General features: G+C 49.8%; 1 protein-coding gene across 2 annotated transcripts in view; it reads right to left on the reverse strand.

Moving 5' to 3' along the window:
* Positions 1-24265, reverse strand: part of XPO6 (exportin 6) — an 824334-nt gene that overhangs the window by 346008 nt on the left and 454061 nt on the right. For both annotated transcript variants that reach the window (XM_086941189.1, XM_086941190.1), the window contains exon 15: positions 4813-4957. In XM_086941189.1, the coding sequence (XP_086797315.1) occupies positions 4813-4957 (145 nt within the window). The remainder of the gene's footprint in view (positions 1-4812; positions 4958-24265) is intronic.

Here is a 24265-nt window from a genome sequence, read left to right on the forward strand (position 1 = left end):
CTCACCACTCTGCACACTCACCACTCTGCACACTCACCACTCTGCACACTCACCACTCTGCACACTCACCACTCTGCACACTCACCACTCTGCACACTCACCACTCTGCACACTCACCACTCTGCACACTCACCACTCTGCACACTCACCACTCTGCACACTCACCACTCTGCACACTCACCACTCTGCACACTCACCACTCTGCACACTCACCACTCTGCACACTCACCACTCTGCACACTCACCACTCTGCACACTCACCACTCTGCACACTCACCACTCTGCACACTCACCACTCTGCACACTCACCACTCTGCACACTCACCACTCTGCACACTCACCACTCTGCACACTCACCACTCTGCACACTCACCACTCTGCACACTCACCACTCTGCACACTCACCACTCTGCACACTCACCACTCTGCACACTCACCACTCTGCACACTCACCACTCTGCACACTCACCACTCTGCACACTCACCACTCTGCACACTCACCACTCTGCACTACCACTCTGCACTACCACTCTGCACTACCACTCTGCACTACCACTCTGCACTACCACTCTGCACTACCACTCTGCATTACCACTCTGCATTACCACTCTGCATTACCACTCTGCATTACCACTCTGCATTACCACTCTGCATTACCACTCCGCATTACCACTCCGCATTACCACTCCGCATTACCACTCCGCATTACCACTCCGCACTACCACTCTGCACTACCACTCTGCACTACCACTCTGCACTACCACTCTGCACTACCACTCTGCACTACCACTCTGCACTCACTACTCTGCACTCACTACTCTGCACTCACTACTCTGCACTCACTACTCTGCACTCACTACTCTGCACTCACTACTCTGCACTCACTACTCTGCACTCACTACTCTGCACTCACTACTCTGCACTCACTACTCTGCACTCTGCACTCACTACTCTGCACTCTGCACTCACTACTCTGCACTCTGCACTCACTACTCTGCACTCTGCACTCACTACTCTGCACTCACTACTCTGCACTCACTACTCTGCACTCACTACTCTGCACTCTGCACTCACTACTCTGCACTCACTACTCTGCACTCACTACTCTGCACTCTGCACTCACTACTCTGCACTCTGCACTCACTACTCTGCACTCTGCACTCACTACTCTGCACTCTGCACTCACTACTCTGCACTCTGCACTCACTACTCTGCACTCTGCACTCACTACTCTGCACTCTGCACTCACTACTCTGCACTCTGCACTCACTACTCTGCACTCACTACTCTGCACTCTGCACTCACTACTCTGCACTCACTACTCTGCACTCACTACTCTGCACTCACTACACTGCACTCACTACTCTGCACTCTGCACTCACTACTCTGCACTCTGCACTCACTACTCTGCACTCTGCACTCACTACTCTGCACTCTGCACTCACTACTCTGCACTCTGCACTCACTACTCTGCACTCACTACTCTGCACTCTGCACTCACTACTCTGCACTCACTACTCTGCACTCACTACTCTGCACTCACTACTCTGCACTCACTACTCTGCACTCACTACTCTGCACTCACTACTCTGCACTCACTACTCTGCACTCACTACTCTGCACTCACTACTCTGCACTCTGCACTCACTACTCTGCACTCACTACTCTGCACTCACTACTCTGCACTCTGCACTCACTACTCTGCACTCTGCACTCACTACTCTGCACTCTGCACTCACTACTCTGCACTCTGCACTCACTACTCTGCACTCTGCACTCACTACTCTGCACTCTGCACTCACTACTCTGCACTCTGCACTCACTACTCTGCACTCACTACTCTGCACTCACTACTCTGCACTCTGCACTCACTACTCTGCACTCACTACTCTGCACTCTGCACTCACTACTCTGCACTCACTACTCTGCACTCTGCACTCACTACTCTGCACTCACTACTCTGCACTCACTACTCTGCACTCTGCACTCACTACTCTGCACTCTGCACTCACTACTCTGCACTCTGCACTCACTACTCTGCACTCACTACTCTGCACTCTGCATTACCACTCTGCACTCACTACTCTGCACTCACTACTCTGCACTCACTACTCTGCACTCACTACTCTGCACTCACTACTCTGCACTCACTACTCTGCACTCACTACTCTGCACTCACTACTCTGCACTCACTACTCTGTATTACCACTCTGCACTCACTACTCACTACTCTGCATTACCACTCTGCACTCACTACTCTGCACTCTGCACTCTGCACTCTGCACTCACTACTCTGCACTCACTACTCTGCACTCACTACTCTGCACTCACTACACCTGTCCCTTTAGTCTAACTAAATATAATCTCTGATACCAATATGCCCGTGGTTATTCTATATGTTTAAAGCCGCATTGCGTGTTGCTTGTCGGTCCATTAAACCAGCACGGCACTCCACTCTCTGCAATGGCCATGGCTGCGCTCGACAAACTTTTAAAATCAACTGTTAAAACAAAAAAAACATTTTAAAAAAAAAGTAATATTACTGCCAGTTTGGTCGTGATTGGGACCACTTATTTCTGGCTTAAAGCCGGAACACCTGAGCCAAGTGGGACACCTGTGAAGGACACTGGTGTTTATTCCTCATGCGGCTGGGTCTGCAGCATCTAAGGCACATCTGATAGAGTTATAAATGATGGCCGGATCCTCTGTCACAATCTGCTGCCCCTTTTTACGATACTCCTCAAGGAGGTTTTGTAACAACTGTTGCACTTCATCCCAGTGAGCCCTATCATAGCGGGCTACGAGCCTGGGAGATGGCAATAAGTCAGTGGTTAGCTGCTTTAGCCGCTAACCGTTTGCCTGCTGCATCAATAAGCTTGTTCTCTTTTTCAGGGGTGGGTTATCTCCAGATGCTTGACTATTAGCTCTTTTACGAGCAGTGGTGGCAACTATGGAGTCTGGTGGAACCTGCCCCGTATGAAAAGAGAGTGTAATTGGGATGATTTATATTTGTTAGTCACAAGTGGGGTACAGACCCTAGCACTATTGGGTTATTTGCGTTTGATCTATGTGAACCTGGGGGAGTCGCATCTATTGGATCATGATTTGGAGATAAATAAGAGGAAGGAGGAAATGGTGGAGGTGAAGATTGTGGTAGTCGTGAAGTTTCCTTTGACCTCTTTTTTTGTGGCACAGGGGTGTCCAAATCCTCCTCAAAAGTAATAGTCTCTTTGGTGGAGAAGAGGCCACTATTCTTTCAGTTCCTTTTTGAATCTGGATTTTTCTTTGTCGAATATCCATTGTTTCGAGGATAGGTTCAACAGGAGACATAGAAACTGCAGAATGTTTAGAGATTTTAGTCTCCAATGATTTAGGAACCGTAGAGTGCTTGCAGAATTTAGGCTCAGTTGGATTCGGAACTGAAGATTTCAAAGCGGACATTTGTTGCTTGACTCGCACAGAGGCAGAAGCAGTCGGAGGTCGGATCGATTCTGAAGATTGGGAGGACACAGAGGCATGTGCCCGATCGGAGGTCGATATCAAGGATTTAACCAAGGTAGATAGTTTTGGTGCTGGACTCAAAGGTGGGGAAACTAAAGTGTCTTTTCGGATCCAACCATGGCCAGATGACAGTTTCATTCAAGCGACCTGCTGTAATGTAAAGGGTGAAGATTTGGAAGTCGTTTTAGGTAGAGAGTCAGGGTCGATGGTACTCACACGCTGCCCGAGTGACAGGTTGTACTCCAATTCATCCTCCACGTCGGCGCCAGAAGTCTCTTCGATAGACTAGGGTTCTTCTTCCTCTGCAGTATGCCTTCCTGGACATACTCCTCTCTGAAAATGTCAGGAGTGTCGTCTTCAGAGCGACTAGACATTTTCAGCCGATACACCCTTCGATCCTGGAGAGTCTTCTTCTAATGGAAAAACGTGCAGGTGTCACAATCCGCTTCATGATGATTGGGTGAGGAAGACAGAGATTGCACACAAGATGTTGGTCCGTGTGCAGGTACTTAGCGGGACACTGGGGGCAAAATCAGAAAGGTTTCATCAGGATACGTTTTCAGTGCTGACAGTGCATGTGGAAAGTAAGCCCGAGACGGCGGCACCCCGAGGGGCTATCAATCGGTATCTATACCAGCAAATTTAAAGTGGCACAGAAATGGAAAAGCGCGATCAAAAGAACTAAACTGTCGAAGACAAGATCGTACGGAAAAGTCTCACGAGTGGAAGCTAAACACAGAGGAGAGGCACACACATCCAAACCAGACGGTGGAGAGAAAAAAAAAAATCAAACAAAGGAGTCTTTGCCCCCAGTGCAGTATCATCGAGAGGAGTCGTCACTCTACCTCGTGACTTGAAACAATTCTTCAAAGAAAAACAACTTGTACAACTCCAACCCAACACTGGATGGCAGGAGTATGCATATCATGTGTATCTTTAGCAACACATGCCCACGAGCACAAGTTCCTCATTTGTGGCTTTCTGAATGATAGGATCTTTGTGGAAGTTATTTCGAGCGATGGTAGGATATGCAATCAACAAGGTCTTGACAATCCTGCACTGGGGATGTGTGCTGGCTTCACCTTAAGCCAGTCAATGGAATTACAATGACCTCCACTGATAGTAGAAACTAGACACACAGACTGCATCTGAAACCACTGAAAACCTACAAAACTATTAGTGTATTCTAGTTGTGGATACACTATATGCAGTAATAGTTGCTGAATTTGTGTTTTCCTTGGACAGTGTGTGAACATTTCTTAAAAAGGCTAACAATTCTCTGAGACCTAGCCATCCGTTCTATCAAGGTACCTTAGAACTGATGAGTGGTGCAATGGCTTCCATAGTCGTGGAGATGAGCGAGACAAACTGCTGGGGATTCTGCCGATGGACTTCGCTGTAATACTGTGCCAGCCAATGAGAGTATGCTTGCAACGCAGCGAGGGACTGAGCATGCCTGGAGAAAATAAGAAAAGGGGAGAATAAAAGTATTGAATGTTACATTTAAAGATGTTACAAGCCTTCACAGAACCAATGTTACCATACAAATCATTACGCGTTTCATAGACTACACCAAAATGACTCTAGGTACAGAGCTTACAAATTAAGAACAGCATGGCAGAAACCCAAAGAGTTTGGACTAACTAGCATGCAGAGATGCTAGATACAAAGAGTAGACATTAGCACTGGGTAGTTGCATTGCTTGCTCCGTGATGACAGGCAAAGAATGAAAACATTACTTGCTTGTCATAAAGGTTCCCCCAGCTGGAGTACACTTCTGAATTACAAACTTTAAAATATTAATATGGCGAGGAACAATGACTATCTGCTAGTACTTAAAGAACATAGAGGTTTGCTTTCTGTAGTTGCCAAAAATGAGCTGTTAATACCATAGGAGAAGAGAAAAAATGGGACGCTTAGGAACCCCATGTTGAGAAAGAAGTTGCAGTTAGTCTTCCTGGACTGAAATAATGATTTTCCATTGAACATCCAGTATGTACAAATCACATCCCATCCCCGAAAATAGGAAAGCCAGAATGAAAAGCACTTTGGGCCATTTCAAGGATGTCAACCCAGAGTGTTCTCCCCCTAGTATTTACTACTTCTAAATAAGTAAATGAAAGCAATCACACAGGTGGTAATCTTTCTGAAGCAGAAGACGACAGTGGGTGGGAACTGGCTTTAATATAGTTTGCTGCTTTAGAATTGGTGGATAACATTGGGGGTGGTAAAAAGGGGGCAGGTTTTGCGGACATAAGCTTCCCAGTTAAAGAGAAAGGTGTTTCCTTTCGAACGTCATACCCATGCTGTGAGAAAATGGTGTTCTTTTGCAGTACCACCTCTAATTTTGGCTTGGCTTTTGATGCAACTTTAACTGTAGAGTACTGGGTCCCTGCTGTCCAGGTGCCCAGTATGATTGTTCTTCCCCTAAAACAGATCCACAATTGGACCTTCAGACCTCCTTCAAGTTCCTAGTATAAGGTACATGGGTACCTAGGGCATTGCGACTGAAGAGGGTCCCCTAGGGACCCCTTCACCAATGCCTTGCAGACTGCCACTGCAGCATGCACGGCCTGGTGGAGACCAAAACATCAAAGACGACATGGCACACTGCCTGTGTGCCATGCCAAATGGCACTGCACAAGAAATGGGCAAGTCACCCCTTTAGCAGGCCTTACTAGCCCTAAGGCAGGGTGCACCATATCAAAGGTGGGCATATCTGCATGAGCAGATATTCCCCTACACTATTAAGGTATATTCCTTAACATTGCAAGTGTCAGGGAAACCATAAGGAGTACATGGGCTGGAAACTCAGCAACTCAAGTCCCCCAGCACCATGATGGCTTCACTGAAACCAGGAGTGTTTGGCAACTTGTAATAACATTCACACAGATGATAGTGAGAGATTTATTAAACCATGTACTCAGAGGGCACCTTAGAGGTGCCCTCTAAAAACCTACCTACTCTAGTGTGGCCACTTAGCGGCTTTATGCAGCCTGCCACCCTGGGTGAAGAGCCTAAGCGCTCTGGGACCAGAAACAATGAACATCCTGGTCAGGGATGTCACATCTCCTCACCCAGGATGGAAGCAGGGCTCAAAGAATCAGCTTCAAAGGTCTGCCGCCTTTGTAATGCGACCCCCAGCCTCTGCTGCTAGCAGCAGATGGAAACGTACGGTTTACACCCCCACTTTGGGTGGAAAAACCAGTGGGAAAACTCAGAATGACTACGAGGTGTGCCCATCTTTGCCAACTCCATCCCTGAGGTGGAGGCGAGCACATATTCAGTCCCCTCCATCTGGAAGATGAGGGACTCTTCCAATCAGGGCCAGGATTATGCTCCTCCCACAGGAGGGTGCATAGTTGAGGTAGTAGTCACTTCAGGTAAGGTGCCCATTGGCCCTACCTGCTACTCTCCTAAAACTAGTATTTTGGAGGCTCCCTCATACCTTGTACCTAGATTCCTGGAACATACAGAGAAGGACTAAGACAACGTTGTGCAGCAAAGCCTGAAGAAGACTAGACTTGGCCACAGGCCTACCGGCCTGTCTCCAGGTCTAAAGACCCTGCAAAGACGCCGATTAAAATCTGGCTGACCCCTCCTGGACCGCTTGAAGATGCCTACAGCATGAATCCAGTGGCTCCCCCTGACCGCGACCAGCTCCGGAAAGACTGACTTCTAAAGATACCCCTGCACCCAGTGCTGCTAAGCCTTTATCAGCTGAATCAACAGTGCCGCTAAGACCCTCCACATCTCAACTTACTTCTGCTGTTGGCCTACCCCCTGAAACCTCTGGTGCGCCACCTGCCGCCAGTTTGTCGAAAGCAGAATCCTCACTAAAAAGCACTGGGTGCCCGAAGCGAAATCTGAAATAGCACCCTGCACCTGGCCGTCCCGGTGCCGCTGGTGGTGTATGATTGGTGCTGCTTTGTGCCCTCCGTGTTTAACCGAACCTCCAAACCCCTGCAACCGATCTACTTAGCTACAGGCACTGTGGCTTCGAGACCCAGTCTCCATTGAAACGCATTGGGTCGTACTCAGATTTTAACCTCTGCAAACCGCACCCACGCCGTACCACTGGTGGTGCAGTTTTGGTACTCACCTTGCCCTATGATGACCTTTGGTCCCAAAGACTTGAACTGTAAGTATGGTACTTACTAGTTTAACCATATTATTGTTTTCCTTCATAGGATAACATTCAACTGTGAAGAAATTGTTCTCAGTATCAACTTTTGAAAGTGCAATGTATTGACATTTAAAAAAGCACTTACCTTACTGCGACTATCTTTGTCTTAAAATAAAATACAAAGCATATTTTTCTAAAATTCTTGTGAATCTCCTTTTCTAGTCGTTTGTCCATTATTGGTCAATTGTGTGCAGTAAATGTCTTACACTCCTCTGTGTTAGACCTAAGGTTGCTCACCCACACTACCAATCAGAGCACTTTGGGTTTCACATTGGCCCTGTACACTTTTGGGGGACCCCTGAACTGTGTGTGTGCACGGCATAACCACTGAGTGGCAAACCATATACAGAGCCAGCTTCCTACTCATAACCGCCAGAGAACAGACCTCATTCATTATTATTCTTTGTGCATTGGACAATCTGTCACTAGTATCACATCACAGTGATTTCTGTAGACCAGAGATGACTTTTCAATTGGATACAAGGTCTCCACAGCAAGACTGAGGCGGATTTCGTTCGTGGAGATGTGATTACATCATGCTGATCCCAGATGGGAGTCCCCAAGTGCTGAAAATGAAAACTTAACATAATAGTGTGCAGCAACCTTTCACTGGGTTAAATGGATTGGGACCTAGGTCTACAGGAATCTGGCTCTCTATATAGTGCACTAGAATTAAGTACACAGTGTGGAGATCCAGGCAACCCTTACTTGTTCACAGGGGATTGCTTTAACAATCCCAACATGTTTTATTAGTAGTAGTGCGGGTGAGCAGCTTTAGGCTCATCAGAGGAGTGTCGAGCATTTGTTGTACACACAGTCAATAAATGTGACACTCAAAGCAATTCAACACCAATTTATAAAAATAGCACAGATTTTTATATTATTTTAGGCACCAAGATCTTCGTGATTAGGGAAGTACTTTTTAAGAATGGTTTTAAGCATTTAAATAGACAATAGTGTATTCTCAATAACGTTAATCTATGGGAGAAAACCTTTACTGCACACGGCCACTTGTCCACGACTTACAGGACTGTTCTTCTGGACTTAAGGTAAGTAGGGGCCAAGTTCAAAGGCAGCACTAACAGGTCACCTCAGTCAGCTCTGGGGCATTGAGGTGTACAGGTGCTTTCGGTGCTGGGTGCCCTGTTTAAGTCAATAGGAAAATTATCTGTAATAAAGATGCAGCAAATGGGGACAGGGGGACCAGTCAGGTTGGACCAAATGGGGGCTTAGGTCTCAAGGGTCTCTGTGTCCCAGGGACACTGTCTGTTCACTTGAACTAGGAAAGGGGGGCTTGTACTCTGTGCTGCTTTGTCCAGAGGGGTAGCACTGCAGGAGGCTCTTGCGGTTTTCTGTCTCCAGCAAGAGAGGCTGCAGGCAGGGACTTGGGGACCAGTCCAGCAAAACCCAAAGGGGGGCTCAGATCTTAAGGGTCTCAGGACCCTGTAGGCATGGTTGGTTCACTTGGACTCTAGAGCCTCTAGGAGGCTCTAGGAACATGGAGCACCGCCGCCTGGGTGGCTGTTGGTTTGGGGAGTCCGGTGGTCAGCAGTTCAGTAAACCGAAGCTTGCGTTTCGGTACCTGCAGGCAAGTAGTAGCTCACCTACTCCACGGGAGATGCTGGCAGATTGGCTAAGGGCTGAAAGTCCTTCCAGGCTTTTGGAGGTTGCACAGTGGCAGGACGTGCTGTTGCAACAGTTGGGAGAAGCAGGTGGCGCTAGGTGGCGCCAAACCAAGATGGCCGCACTGATGTGAGGCTCCCGCCAGATCGAGCACCTTTCTCTATCCTGCAGTGATCCTTACCGGGGAATTCGGTCCAAGCATCGTCTCATCGTTTCCGCTACACCGTGCTGAGCGCAGCGGTACCTCGCTTGCCCGAGAAGCCCAACCTGACGCGGAGATAGCGACCGGAGAACCCTGAGCGGGCTGCTGCGTAGGAGAGAAGGCTCCTGGACACCGGCCCATCCCGCCAAGAAAGGCCGAGGCTTCGCGGCCCGTGCGGAGCTGCCGGGAGAGGCCTGCCCTCCTGGGGGCACCGAATTGCCTGGGGGTCCGGGGGACATAGTTACCGTCGGAGCGACGCTAGCTGATACTGGAGGTGAGCGCCTCCTACAATTTGTAACCCCCCCCCCCGGCGCTGTGGACATATTTGGCCGCGCTTACCTCCTCGCGGGTCCGGCTGCCATTCACTGTCTTAGGCCCTCCAAATCAGTGGCTGGGTCGATATATGCCTCTTCCTGCGGCACTGCATGCCTGAAGCGCTATCCACGGAGCCACAGACACTCGCCCGACTGGTGCCGCTGCTCACCCCTCTGCTGCATCGTCTGGAGGCCCTCCGATCTCCGGGCAGGCCGCCCGCGCAGACCCGGTGCTCCGCGGCCTACAGGGACCCGGCCGAACCCATTGTAGACGACACATAGGCCATTGCGGATCCTCAGGCACCGGCGCTGGATTGCTTGCTCTCCTGCGATATCTCCGAGGACCTAGCTAACAACCACGTGGGGCCCTCGCGAACATACCTCCTGCAAGGCTGTGCCACTGTTTAGGCCTGTTTCAACAACTACCGCGCCCAACGCTTCCTACCGGCTCACCTGCAGCAGACCGCGTGGACAAAGTTGCCCCCCCCCCGGAACGCAAGGCCATACCAGCTGCTTCCCCGTTCCTGCGATCTGTAAGCCTGGTCTCTACATCCCAATCTGCAGTGGTAGCGGCGCGAATCAGCACAAGGCCTGAACTACCTGCGGCCATTGCGTGGGACGCCAGTCCGCAATACAGCCGCTTCCTGCGACCTACGCCTTGCGCACTAAGCGCGTCCGGTAGCCCGGATCCCCCATATATCTGGTGCTTGCGGCAACGGACGCTCTTCAACCCACACCCTGCCTTCCCGTCCAGTCTGCAACAGCCCCCCCCCTCCCCCACCCTTCTGCCTGAACCCTCCTGAGAACTGGCGGCCACTTCTTCCATTGCATCGTGGACGCCTAGGCGGGACATGGGCCGCAATGATGCCAGACAGTCAAAAATCCCTTTCGAATCCAAGAAAACTTCCAAAACGACGCCGGAGACGGAGGGCAGTCCTACCGCCTCGGCCCCTCAGGAGGAAGACTGGAAAACACTCTTGTTAGGTATGAAGCAGAGCCTGTCAACAATAGACTCCAAAATTGATACCATAAATACACGCATGGACAGCGTGGTGGCCAAGCTGGAGCAACATGACACTCGCATTAAAGAGACAGAAGACAGGATTTCGGAATTGGAAGATGGAGCTACCTCAACTAGCAGACAGGTCACTCAAATGGGCAGGCTGCTTAAAATAATTGCGGACAAGAACGATGATTTGGAAGCGAGATCCCGCCGTAATAACGTCCGTATGTTAGGCCTTGCGGAGTCCACCAACACAGGGAAAATGGAGATCTTTGTTGAGAACCTCGTAGTGGAGCTGTTTGGGAAAGAATACTTCTCCTCACACCTCATCGTCGAGAGAGCCCACAGGTCTTTGGCTGCACGCCCTCCTCCCGGAGCCCAACCAAGTCCCATCATTGCGCGCTTTCCTAACTACAGGGATCGGGACGCGGTGCTGAGGCGTTCGAGAGAACTGGGGCACGAACTATGGCAACACAACGCTATTCTTTTTCCCTGATTTTACGCCCTCGGTCCAAAAGGCCAGACGTAAATTTGCAGGCGTCAAAAAGAAACTTCAGGCGCAGCAGATCCCATACGCCATGCTGTATCCGGCAAAATTAAAAATTTCTCATCAAGGCAAGCACCACTATTTTCAAAATCCACAGCAGGTGGAAGACTTTATCAAGCAACACAGGAAAGATTAGAACAGTGAAGAGGCGGCACGTCGACGCTCCAGGTCACAATCACCAATGTCACAACAGGACTGAAATGACGTACTGTGATATTGGCTCTCGGGGTCAAAAAGTCCCTGGACATTGATTATGCGGAGACTGATACCTATGTATCCTGGTGAGGTGCTTGTTCTGATTTAATTCTCACTGGTCTATAGTATAACTGAGTGCTCGGTCACCCACCTCCGTCCCGCAATAGGCGACCGGGGTAAGCCTGGTGTCTGTGGGTGTAAGTAGGGAGGTGGTTGGCAGGTCTGGTGCCCCTAGTTTCTGACCCCCAATGGGCGAACCCCTAAACAACCCATCCCTCCTTAGAGCAGGGGCATATGTAGTACTTTTTCTGGTTTTGGTTCCGTTTTGGTTCTGGGAAGGTGGGTGGGGGCTGTATACCCGGCCAGTTGGGGTTGCCGGTGTGGGTGGGAAGACACTCCGATCTAATGCTGAAGCTATTGTAACGTTGGCAACGCATGTTCTGGGCGGGTCTTGTGGGGGGATAATGGGGTGGAACTGTTGTCTCTATGATATTGACTGTGCTGTGGTCCTTGATGATGCATTTACATGCTGCACAAATCTTTATGTGTTTGAATGGGTGACGTAGCAGGCGCGCAACCGGCACAGCAGTTTCAGCTGGTCTCATGGAATATTCGCGGGCTGAACAACCCGAGAAAGAAGAGACAAATTCTGGGGTACCTGGACAGGCAGGGCGTATCAATAGCCATGCATCAGGAAACACACCTAATGCCAGATAGCTCCCCTCTATTTGCGTCTAGATGGGCCTCATGCAAGGTATTCTCCTCTTACTCAAATTATGCCAGGGGGGTGACGATCTTGGTCAGACGAGGGATGCGGTTTACACCCGCTGGGACAGAGGTAGATTCAGGTGGTAGATATTGCATGGTCTGGGGGAAACTCCACTCGCATACTGTCCTCTTCGCCTGCTACTATGGCCCCAATACGGACGACACTTCCACGCTTCTTACAATGTGGGGTAAAATTCAAACATTGGGCATAGGCCATGTCATATTGGGAGGTGACTTTAATACAGCATTGGAACCGGGCCTGGACAGATCTCACCCCTAGGCCTTCCACTACTCCCACACCCAACGTACGCTGTCATCTATTGTTGATGAACACCACTACATCGATGCCTGGAGGCACTTACACCCGTCCCTCAAACAGGGCACACATCATTCTGCAGTGCATTCCACATGGGCGCGTATTGATTGCGTGTTCTTATCGGCGGGCCTTACGTCTTGGCTAGTTAATGCCCTACACCTTGCCAGGACATTCTCAGACCATTCACCTGTCCTACTATCACTGCGCATACCCATTGATGCCTCCCCATATTTAAGCTGGCGCCTTAACCCCGCACATCTCACGGACTCAGCCTTTAGGGCGGAACTCGAACATGACATACAAGACTTCTTTGAGCGTAACATGGGGTCAGTGTCGAATCTAACGACGGTTTGGGAGGCCTTTAAGGTCACGGTACGGGGGTGGTGCATTGCAAAAGGTGGTGGCGTCCTCAAATCACTACGTGGTGAATTGCGCAAGCTAGAAACCGAGCTCCGAGGCCTTGTACAGGGCAGGACTCACGACGCGCGAGGACATACTTCTAACGCCCTACTCAGGGAGAAGCTGAATGAGTATGCGGAGGCGGCTGATAGGGAATGCAAGTTCCTAGGAAGACAGCATACAGCGCGCATTTACGGCGAGGGCGATAGGCCCAGTAGGGCCGTAGCCTCCGCTGTCAGATCCCCTAGATATAATAACTATGTTGCGACCTTACTAGACGAACATAAAGTTCCGCAGAGAGACCTCACAGAACAACTCCGCATCCTTACTAATCATTACTCTACACTCTATACCTCCCAAAGATTGACACCTATCAACTTGAATTTGTATCTCGATAACACCGCCATTGCGTGGCTTGGCACGTCCCAGCAGAAATTTTTACATCATATTCTCGAGGTGGACGAAATAAAAGACGCTGTCATGTCTATGAAGTCGGGCAAATCACCTGGATCTGACGGGTTGCCAATTGACTTTTATAAGGCCTATATCCATCTACTCGCTCCAATACTGCAGCAAGTTTATTATTCGGCCCTTGAAGAGGGTACTTTGCCGCCCACTATGCGTGAAGCCCTTATAACATCTCTTTTGAAACCAGGCAAGCCTCCGGAGCACTGCGACTCCTACAGACCTCTCTCATTGCTCAATACCGATGTGAAAATATTAGCGAAAGTACTTGCGTCACGCCTTAACCTATTGATGGAGCGTCTGGTCTTGCCTGACCAAGCGGGATTTGTCCCAAATAGGGCGACGTCACATAACCTGCGCACCCTTCAGGCAGTACTGCAGGACATTAATCCTCGCTGCGAAGCTGCTGCAGTTTTCCTAGACGCCACAAAGGCGTTCGACTCCCTTGAATGGGATTACCTTCTGGCGCTTCTAGAATGGATGGGGATCCCCTATAGCTTTCTTGATTGGATCCGACTGCTATATTGTAACCCTCGTGCCTCAGTCCTGCTCAATGGCTCTCGTTCAGCACCCTTTGAGATCCATAGGGGTACCCGGCAGGGATGCCCGCTCTCCCCACTTCTCTTCGCGATCACCATTGAGCCCTTGGCGGCTAACATCACAATCACCGCTCTCTAATATACCCGGAACGTCAGCTGCTCGTCGCACTGTATGCTGATGACATGACCTTATATGTGCACAAACCGCAAGAAAACCTCAACCCCCTGTTGCGCGAAATTACCAAATTCGGGGCCATATCGGGGATACAAATTAACTGGTCAAAGTCTGCTCTATTCCCGGATAAGACCTTGCATTTCCCCATGGACTACCCCCTAATATGGGAGACAGAGGAAATAAAATACTTGGGTATCACAGTGTCCAGAAACCGGGAGGCTCTCATTAGAGCTAATTATGGTAGTGTCCTGGATAAATTGACCGACACCATCACTAAGTGGATCCATCTCCCACTGTCAATGGCGGGGCGCATCTCCCTGATCAAGATGGTGGTTCTCCCAAAGCTGCTATATCTTTTTACTAATATACCGTACAGTCCAGGCTCATACTTCTTCCGCGCCCTCAATTCCCAATTATCACGGCTCATATGGGGTGGCAAACAGGCCAGGATCAGTCTGAAGACACTCATGTTACTTTATCATCAAGGCGGGTTTAATGTTCCAAACTTTCAACGATATTATGACTGTGCCCAGGGCCACTTTGTTGCGTACTGGTTTCATCCTCCTCCCTTCATGGCTCACCTGGCGGTGGAGGACGGATATATGAGGCCCGTACAACCGTCGGGATATTTATACACTGCAAAGCGTGTCACTGACCGGGACCCAACCACGGTTGACTGTACGGTACAGGCTTGGAAGCGCCTAGCGGATCACATGGAGGTCGAGTTTCTATATTCACCATGTATGCCCCTGGCGCATGACCCCAGACTACGTGTCTCCCGTGAGGAGATCGGCCGTAAAATGCTCACGAAACTGGCGATCCATACGTGGGGCGATCTATACCTCCAGGGGCAATTTCGAACATCGGCTCAATTCTTTGGGGATAACACCCCCTCAGTGATGGATACGTTCCTTTATATTCGACTTCGTCAAAATGTTAAGGCGGTCACTCCCAGTTTCCCTGATGAGCCGGATACTATGGCGCCCCTACATACCCTCCTACAAACAGACACCCCGAGACATGTTGTATCCATGCTATATAAACATGCGCCGGCTGCTCCATCGCCCCCACCACTAAAAGCGCGACGTGATTGGGACGACGATCTAGGCGTCCCGTTGTCGGACGAACAATGGAAAGAAAGCTGATCGCACACCAACTATGTAACAGGCAATGCGCGTCTCAGACTGATTCATTTCAAATTGTTACACCGACTCTACTACACCCCTGCCAAACTGTTCCGCTTCGGACTTCGAGACAATGACAGCTGTCGAAGATGCAAGAGCGAAGGTGCAGACTTCTTCCACCTGGCTTGGACGTGCCCTGCTGTTGCGGCGTATTGGAATGAGATATTTAAGGCATTGTCTGACATGATCGGGGTGGACATCGCTCCATGTCCTAACGTTGCCCTACTGGGCCAATCGGCTCCAGCGATAAAATCACATAGGAAATTTTTCGCGCTAGGCCTCCTATTAGCTAAACGCCATGTGGCATGTAGATGGGGTCGGGCGCCTAAATTCAAGATATGGTTGAACACGAGGTCTACTTGGCAGGATCAACTGCACAATTATGCTGAACTTTCACCACATAAGTCACGTCCTAAGTACCTATGGGGCCCCCTCACTACATATCTACTTTGTGAGCAGGGCGAGGATTCGTCAGAGGCGGGAAGTCACAGAGAAACAAGCTAAACTAACCCGTCTCCTTTACTCAGACCTGACCCAGATATCCAGTTAGCCGAGCCTAGCGGGCTACCTCCCCCCTTGTGCATCATTCCACTTATAGATCAGCCTGCATGTTAGGCCCTGGGGCGAAAGACTCGGGACACTGTACTATCCTTCGAGATTGTCGGAGACTAGACCATATATCTTACCAGCGTCAGCTACCCGGCGGATGGCTGATGTGCCGCTCGTCCTCACTACCAGATTGTTTACACACTACACTAGAATGTTATTAGTAGCACTGCATCCAAGGACGTTGCACATTGTTAACCTCACAGATTGGATCATGGAATCCCCCCCCCTTCCCTCCAATGTCAGCTAGAAGAGTTCATCGGGTGCTGAGTAACATTATCCCTGACGAGGGTCAATTTTCGACATACAAGGTACCGCTCTACAGCTCTCCATCTCAAGATCCTTTACACCACATACTGAGTATGGTGGGAAATCATTGGAGGGAACAGTTTATGTTGGTTTTTAGGTTTCGCCTCGTCGAGAGCTGCGCACTGCGCAGCTTTCCGGCGCAGGCGAAATCTAATGTTAGAAACAGTGTGGCTTGGAATCCGCCCCTCTGTTCCATTGGCTAGCTCCATAAATGGAGGCTAGCCATTGGAACAGAGATCTGTCCGTCATGGCCGGACCAGATTCGTGGGCGTTCCCGCGATTTCTTCCCTCTCCACCCCTTTCCGATCGTCATTGCAGCGGTGGGCAGGTTTACTTTTTTTTTTTCAATGTTTGTTTTCGTCTTTTCGGCGAAGATGGCGGCCGGGCAGTAGCTTGTTTAAGATGCTGCAAAGTGTGTCCCGACCTTGCAGCGGCTGTGCCAGGGAGCAGGCCACCGTCTGTGCCGGGGTAACCCGATCCTATACTGCAGCGCACATTGGCCCGCTGGAGGACAGGTACGGGAGCGCTGAGCCGCGACGGGCCTGAGGCAAGATCAGTGGAGGCCATCGGTATCGCAGCCTGAGCGTTAATTGCGGCAGAAGGTGCCCAGCGAGCCCCTCCATCTCAGCCGAACGAGCTATTAACGGGCGGGGGAGCAGGAATACGGTGCAGGACGCCCCCCTCCTCCCGCCTTCCTCCGAAGTATCGCTGCACTCGGCCGCCTTTGATGTCGCCCACATATGGTTGCTCTGAGCAGCCTTTATGAACCAAGAACTGTCTGGAAACAATTACACAACCTTGCGACTGGCGACGGATGCAGATTAGAACATTTCACGTATGTTAGAAAGCATGAAATCGTTGGGCCCAGTTCTAACTTTGTTAGACAAATAGTAACGTCCATATTAAAACAAAATGTGTAGCTTTTTATTTTAATTTTATGTTGCATTTATCAAGCACTGATCCGCTGCTACCGTGTAGTAAAATTAAGGTTGCTGTGTTTTGCTTTTGCATTGTTCCGGGTTACAAAGTATCAGAGTTACCGAGTAGTGACTTCACACCAGCTCATGCGCTGTTGCAAACTACTGAGCGCCTAGATGGTATCCACGTGTTCAAAGTCACCTGCAGCTACTAGCGATGTAACAAACAATGCACAGCAGCAAACCCGACATCTCATTAAACTAAATATATAAAACATAACAAACTCCTCCTGAGTCTCACGGTGCCCGGTAACCGACATGAGTTGCTAATCTAGCTCTACTTGCATTCTGGTGCTTGTCGTGTTTGTGTCCATTCAAATATAGGACCACAAATACCAGAATGCAAAGTGGAAAGGTGTGCCAGCAAAGGTTCTTACGTCTGATCCAGCTGCAATACCTTCGGGTCGAGTTCACGCTATATAAACACTGCAACAAAAAAGTGTGATGTCACTAGTGAAGGCAGGTGTGCTGTTACTGGTGCAGACTGGACGTGCGGTCCCCGACTATGTTACCTTTTGGCTACGCTTTCACTAATGCGGCCAGATGGACTGCACTGCTGCAGCGTATGTTGTCACTCGTGGAAACCGAATATGCCTTTATCGGCACAGGCAGTGCACAAACAGGCAGTTGTCACTGGCGTTGGAGGACTGGGGTGTTAATGGCCCAGACAGTACTCAGCTACTCCATAAACTTTCCCACTACCTCTCCTTCCCCTTCCAATGTGCTCTTGTGATCCAGACGGGTCTTTGGAGGCGATCTTGGGCACTGACAGCAGTGCTGCTGTGGATTTTTTATTTTTAAAGTGCTTCAATACCTTTGGGTCGAGTTTGCGCTATCACTCCATTGGCCTAGATGGCGCAGGGGTGAATGTTTTGGGTAAGAGTGCAGCTGTGCTTAGCAGGTTTGGATCGCAGCACTGGGTGTCATATTTTTCCTTTGTATTATTATTGTTACACTGTTAGTGCATGTTCTCTTTTAGCCACATGATGCAGGAAACAAATACCACATGACAGTTTATCTGACACCTGAGCGGGTACTTTAATATACAGCTCTCTTAGGCACATGGATGCAAACTCTCCATGGATAGTACAATGCATATTGCTTTTCACATGATGTAACAGTAGATGCTATGGCACCCAGGATAATGTGCTGCATGGCTAAATACTTATATGTCCCAAAGGCCTTTGAAGCACAGACCCTCTCCTCGCCGTTTCTCGTCCAGTCCCCTCCTCCTGTCCCTCGTTCATATTATTGACCCTCCCGCATTTCGGCCGACAAACGTTCATTGCCATGAGCTGCCTCTATTCTTTAGCGCAGGCGCACATTGAGACCCACTCATCACTTTCTCGATTACCGGTCTAGTTGTTATCCTTTCACCAATTAATACCCCCCATTGACCTATGCACCAACTGTATCACGGCAGTGCATATCTTGTATATACACACCCAATTTTACCCCATCTGCATCCATTACCCGGATGAGGACTTACGTTCGAGTGGAGCACATTACCCGTGCATTCCTTCACCTATTGTAAGGTAAGAGACCACACCTGCATACTCTGTTCGTACGATGAATACTTCCCTACATTACTCGTGGGATTCCTCTTTTTACTACACCGTCCGTGAGCTGGTTCTCCGGTCCGTGAGCTGGTTCTCCGGTCCGGTAGCTGCTTTAACTCTTCCTCTCCGTTTTTGCAGCTCCACCTTTGGACCTACCCGTCCTGCCACGACCGGCTATTTCACCCAGAGCTTTATTTTAATTTTAAAGATATCCTTCTCGGACCGTCTCTAGCTGTTACAGTTTGTCAAGGTACGCGACACCAGACTCACCAGTATTACATTCTTTCACCACCCGTCATTACATGTATGTGAATTTTAACAGCGCCGTTACTGTTTCCACACAATCTCTATTCCTTGCTCCGCTACTGTCTCCGTCATTCACGCTCCCTCTACCCTGGGTCATTCGTCATACTGCACCGCTGCATGTTTCCCTATCCGCATTCATGCCCATGTACTGTCTCTTTGCCATTTTCCAGATCGCACCCTACAGCCACGTGCCTTTCCTACGTGCCATTTGTTATACTGTACATGCATAATTATGTTTGTGCACACAGGAGTTTCCCCCTACCAGCGACTTTGTAGGAGTGGACGTGCCCAGTGAGTGCCCATGCCCTACGGCTCCGCATTATCTCCACAGTTGATAGGCGCCCATGAGCTCTTCAGCGCGCCATCTGCTATCACCTATACTAATTGTAGTGCACATTTGCACGTGTTCACACACAACCTTTCCCTAATAAGCACCTTTGTTTTAGTTTGTGTGCACCCCATTCTGCCTAGTCCTCTCTACACCACATCTTAACCATTAAAATTTCACTACACACTGTGTTTTTCGACTATACACATTCATAGTGAAACAGTGATTTGTCTGCCTTCTGTTACTTTTGACCCTAGAATTTGTGTTTGTTACCACTTACCAATACCGAGTACCAGTGATGTTATAGACTTCTCTGGCATGTTTTGGTCTTCTCTTAGGAACGTATGGGGGTGGGGGGTGGGAGGGGGGAGGGGGGGCGGGGGGCGGGCTCTGTGTGTGTGTGTGTGTGTGGCTCTGTGTGCGTGTGGCTGTGTGTGTTGGTGCAAATGCAATAGGTCTCGCATTTGCGAAAGATTAAGCTATTGACATTGTAAATGACAATGCCATTTATTTATCTGTTTTCAAAACCAACACATAAATAAACAATTTGTCATTTACAATGCCAATAGCTCTAACTTTGTCAAAGGCGAAACCGTTGCATTGTGTGTGGGCTGTGAGAGCTGTGTGGGTTGTGAGAGCTGTGTGGGCTGTCAGAGCTGTGTGGGCTGTGAGAGCTGTGTGGGCTGTGTGGGCTGTGAGAGCTGTGTGGGCTGTGTGGGCTGTGTGGGCTGAGAGAGCTGTGTGGGCTGAGAGAGCTGTGTGGGCTGAGAGAGCTGTTGGCAATGTAAATAACAATGCCATTTATTTATAAGTTAAAAAAAAAAGAAATGTCAAGAGCAATGCCAATAGCTCTAACTTTGTCAAAGGCGAAACCGTTGCATTGTGTGTGGGCTGTGAGAGCTGTGTGGGCTGTGAGAGCTGTGTGGGCTGTGAGAGCTGTGAGAGCTGTGAGAGCTGTGTGGGCTGTGTGGGCTGTGAGAGCTGTGAGGGCTGTGAGAGCTGTGTGGGCTGTGAGAGCTGTGTGGGCTGTGAGGGCTGTGAGGGCTGTGAGGGCTGTGTGGGCTGTGAGAGCTGTGTGGGCTGTGAGAGCTGTGTGGGCTGTGTGGGCTGTGAGAGCTGTGTGGGCTGTGAGAGCTGTGTGGGCTGTGAGAGCTGTGTGGGCTGTGAGAGCTGTGTGGGCTGTGAGAGCTGTGTGGGCTGTGAGAGCTGTGTGGGCTGTGAGAGCTGTGTGGGCTGTGTGGGCTGTGAGGGCTGTGAGGGCTGTGAGGGCTGTGAGGGCTGTGTGGGCTGTGTGGGCTGTGAGAGCTGTGAGAGCTGTGTGGGCTGAGAGAGCTGTGTGGGCTGAGAGAGCTGTGTGGGCTGAGAGAGCTGTGTGGGCTGAGAGAGCTGTGTGGGCTGAGAGAGCTGTGTGGGCTGAGAGAGCTGTTGGCAATGTAAATAACAATGCCATTTATTTATAAGTTAAAAAAAAAAAGAAATGTCAAGAGCAATGCCAATAGCTCTAACTTTTCCAAAGACGAAACCATTGCATTGTAAATGCTTGTTTCAGTTTGTTATAAATGATAAAAGAAACCTCAAGTATATACTGATTGTATATATCGTGTTGCCTTACTGGCTTGATAAGGCATCCTTCAACGGCTTATATCAACTTTACATCGCGGCCGGCCCTGCAGGGTTGTAGGCGGCATGCTGTGTTAAATTACTATTGCCTTTCCTTTTTAGATGTAAACACACTCATGATTCTTTCATTGATAGCTGCCGGCCTGTAGACGCAGGTTGTAGGCACGAAGCTGTGTTCTCTTTATTTTGTCACTAATAAAGGTTTAAAAAAAAAACTGTTGGGAGAAGCAGATAGACTGGCAGGGTTGGCACCAAGTCAGTCGCTGGTCCTCAGTTTTTGCTTCTTCAGCTCTTCTTTGCCTTCCTTCTAGAGTCAGTCGATTCTGATTCTCTTGTGTCTGAGGTTCCCCTAAATACTAGATTTTGCAGTGTTAAGGTGAGTGAAGGGTAGTAGACAATGAGCTACTTATCCTTGGGGTCACTATAACCCCATATGACCAATTACTGTGGGGAGTGATTATAACCCGGTCATAGAGTTCCTAATACCACTAAAATCAAGATGGTGGAATTCTTCTTTCGTGGGTCATATCAGGCAGCCCACCTTAGGGTGTGACTGGCCTGGTAGTGCACCAAGCCTCCCCGTAAATCAAATTTCACACCTGTGCCAAATGGCTTCAGGGCCGGGGGTGGCATCTCCCAGGTCTGGGGGGAGCCGGGGTTGCATATCAAAGGCGGCACGAACTTTGAAGTCCCTGGCCCAGATAATAAATCACTACCCATCCTGCTGGAGGTGTGAACATCTTCCTCTGGAGCAGGCATAGTTTCTAGCCTCAGAGAGCGTGGGCTCTCACCTGCAGAGGGTCGGAAATTGGTCTGTGGTGGCAGGCTGGACTACACAACTCCGCCATCACACTAGAGGTTGGTAGGTTTTCAGGGGGCACTTCTAAGGTGCCCTCTGGGTGCATGTCTTAATAAATTAATTACTGGAATCAGTATACACCATATGTTTCAGTGAAGCTATTATGTTCTGGGTAACTTATGACCATTGGCCAGTACATACCGTAACATGGCTTACCTGCAACATCCAGTCACAGGGGCATATATGCCTGTGCAACCATGTCCTCGCGCAGGATACAATGCACCCTGCCTTAGGGCTATTAGACATGCTGTGGGGTTGACTTACATATATCATTGTAAAACGATGCCCGTTTCACTAGAGAGAAGAGCGCCCTCTTATGACTGGTGGAATGCTGACCATGCGTCCCCTCCCTCTTTACCCCATAACCAGAATGACTGGAGCATTACTGGAGGCCATCCCTGGTCGGAATTAGAAGGACGGGAGGACGCCTGCTCCTTTAACCCCTTCCATGCTCATGACTAGCTCAGCTCGTCATGCAGTACACTGCTCGTGTGCTCATGACGAGCTGAGCTCGTCATGAACAATGGGATTCAAGGGAGTGCAGCATCCAAGAAGAATCACTGTAGCATTGAAGGTGTTAACTGGAACAGCATGGAGAACTACGCTCCTCCCCTCGATGACGACACGTACTCTGGAGTGGCCAAAACCCAGGAAGGAGATTGCTTGGTGTGTGACGTCACCCGGCTGAATTCGAACGCAGGAGTTGGGAGCAGAGGAGAGAACTAGGAAGTGGTATCGTGGGCAGCGAGACGAGGAGACGACTAGAGAAAGCAAGGAGGCCAACGGATACACGCTGCGCCGTGCCACACTCTCCAGGGAGGAGTGTGGCTTCAGCAGGTACGGAGGAAGTTTGCGGGTTGGGTCGGGAGGCGAGGTTCTTCGACACAGTAATTAGCGTGTGTGGATCCGAAGGACAATCCCCAGTAACCCCATCTATTCTACCGCAGTGTAAATATTTCCCGTCCCTCACTGATACCCTGTCACAGAGGCACAGATAAGTGTTTAAACCTGTATAGCACAATATCACAGGTGTCCCCTCACTTCCCCGGTTTCCTTTTGGGTGTCAGACATCGAGCCCCGTTCCTGACAGCCTGTTTCTTTTCGTTTTCTCCATGTGGTGGGACCGGACTGCACCCAGAGAACCAGGAGAAGTCACCGAGCCCTAAAGACCACCGAAGACGGTTCCAGTCCTAACATATCAGAAGCAGAGAATGCGTCATTGCCACCACGGACCCAGGGGGATTTTCAAGAGACAGACTCACCACCAGATATAAAAAGACGTTAACCAAAATAAAACCCTACCTACCCAGATCTAGTCTCAGACCCCTTCTGGTACCGCGCCACAATCATATGCAGTGACATGGCATGGTACACAGGGGTGTGTGCCATGTAGTGTTTTCACCATTGTTTGCAACATGTCACACAGCCTTCAATGGCAGTCTGCATCCAATTTCTATAGGAGGTTCCTTAGGATGGCATAAGACATGCTGCAATCCTTATGGACCCTCTGTGGTATCCCTGCCCTGGGTACCGGAGCTTAGCATTTACTAGGGATTTACAATTGGCACACACCATTAGCACCCTTGTATCAGTTTACCTTATTAATGGAAAGAGCATTGGTATGGGGCCTGGTTAGCAGACTTCCAGTGCATTCAGGTAAAAAAACATCAGTATTGTGAGCAACAAGTGGGGGGTGATCACGACAAAAAGAGGCCTTTTCCTACAAGGTCCACTTCTAAACTCTTGACACTAGGTGGGGATTGACCAGAAACACAATCCGCCTCAGAACCCAATCAATCAATCAATCATAACATTTTTAAAGCACACTACTTACCCGTGAAGGTCTCAAGGCGCTGGGGGGGTGGGGGGTGCTGCTACTGCTCGAAAAGCCAGGTCTTGAGGAGTCTTCTGAAGGTCAGCAGGTCTTGGGTCTGCCGTAGGTGGGTGGGGAGTGTGTTCCAGGTCTTGGCGGCGAGGTGGGAGAACAATCTGCCGCCGGAGGTCGCTCTTCGGATGCGGGGGACCATGGCGAGGGAGAGGTCAGCGGAGCGGAGATGGCGGGTGGGAGTGTAGAAGCTAAGTCGTCTGTTGAGGTAAGCTGGTCCGGTGTTGTGGAGTGCCTTGTGTGCGTGGGTGAGGAGCTTGAAGGTTATCCTCTTGTTGATGGTGAGCCAGTGCAGGTCTCTCAGGTGGGGTGTGATGTGGCTGCGGTGAGGGATGTCGAGGATCAGGCGTGCAGAAGAGTTCTGGATGCGTTGCAGCCATCTCAGGAGTTTGTCCGAGG

The sequence above is a fragment of the Lissotriton vulgaris genome, chromosome 10 (assembly GCF_964263255.1).
Source record: "Lissotriton vulgaris chromosome 10, aLisVul1.2, whole genome shotgun sequence".
Classification (NCBI taxonomy): Eukaryota; Metazoa; Chordata; class Amphibia; order Caudata; family Salamandridae; genus Lissotriton; species Lissotriton vulgaris.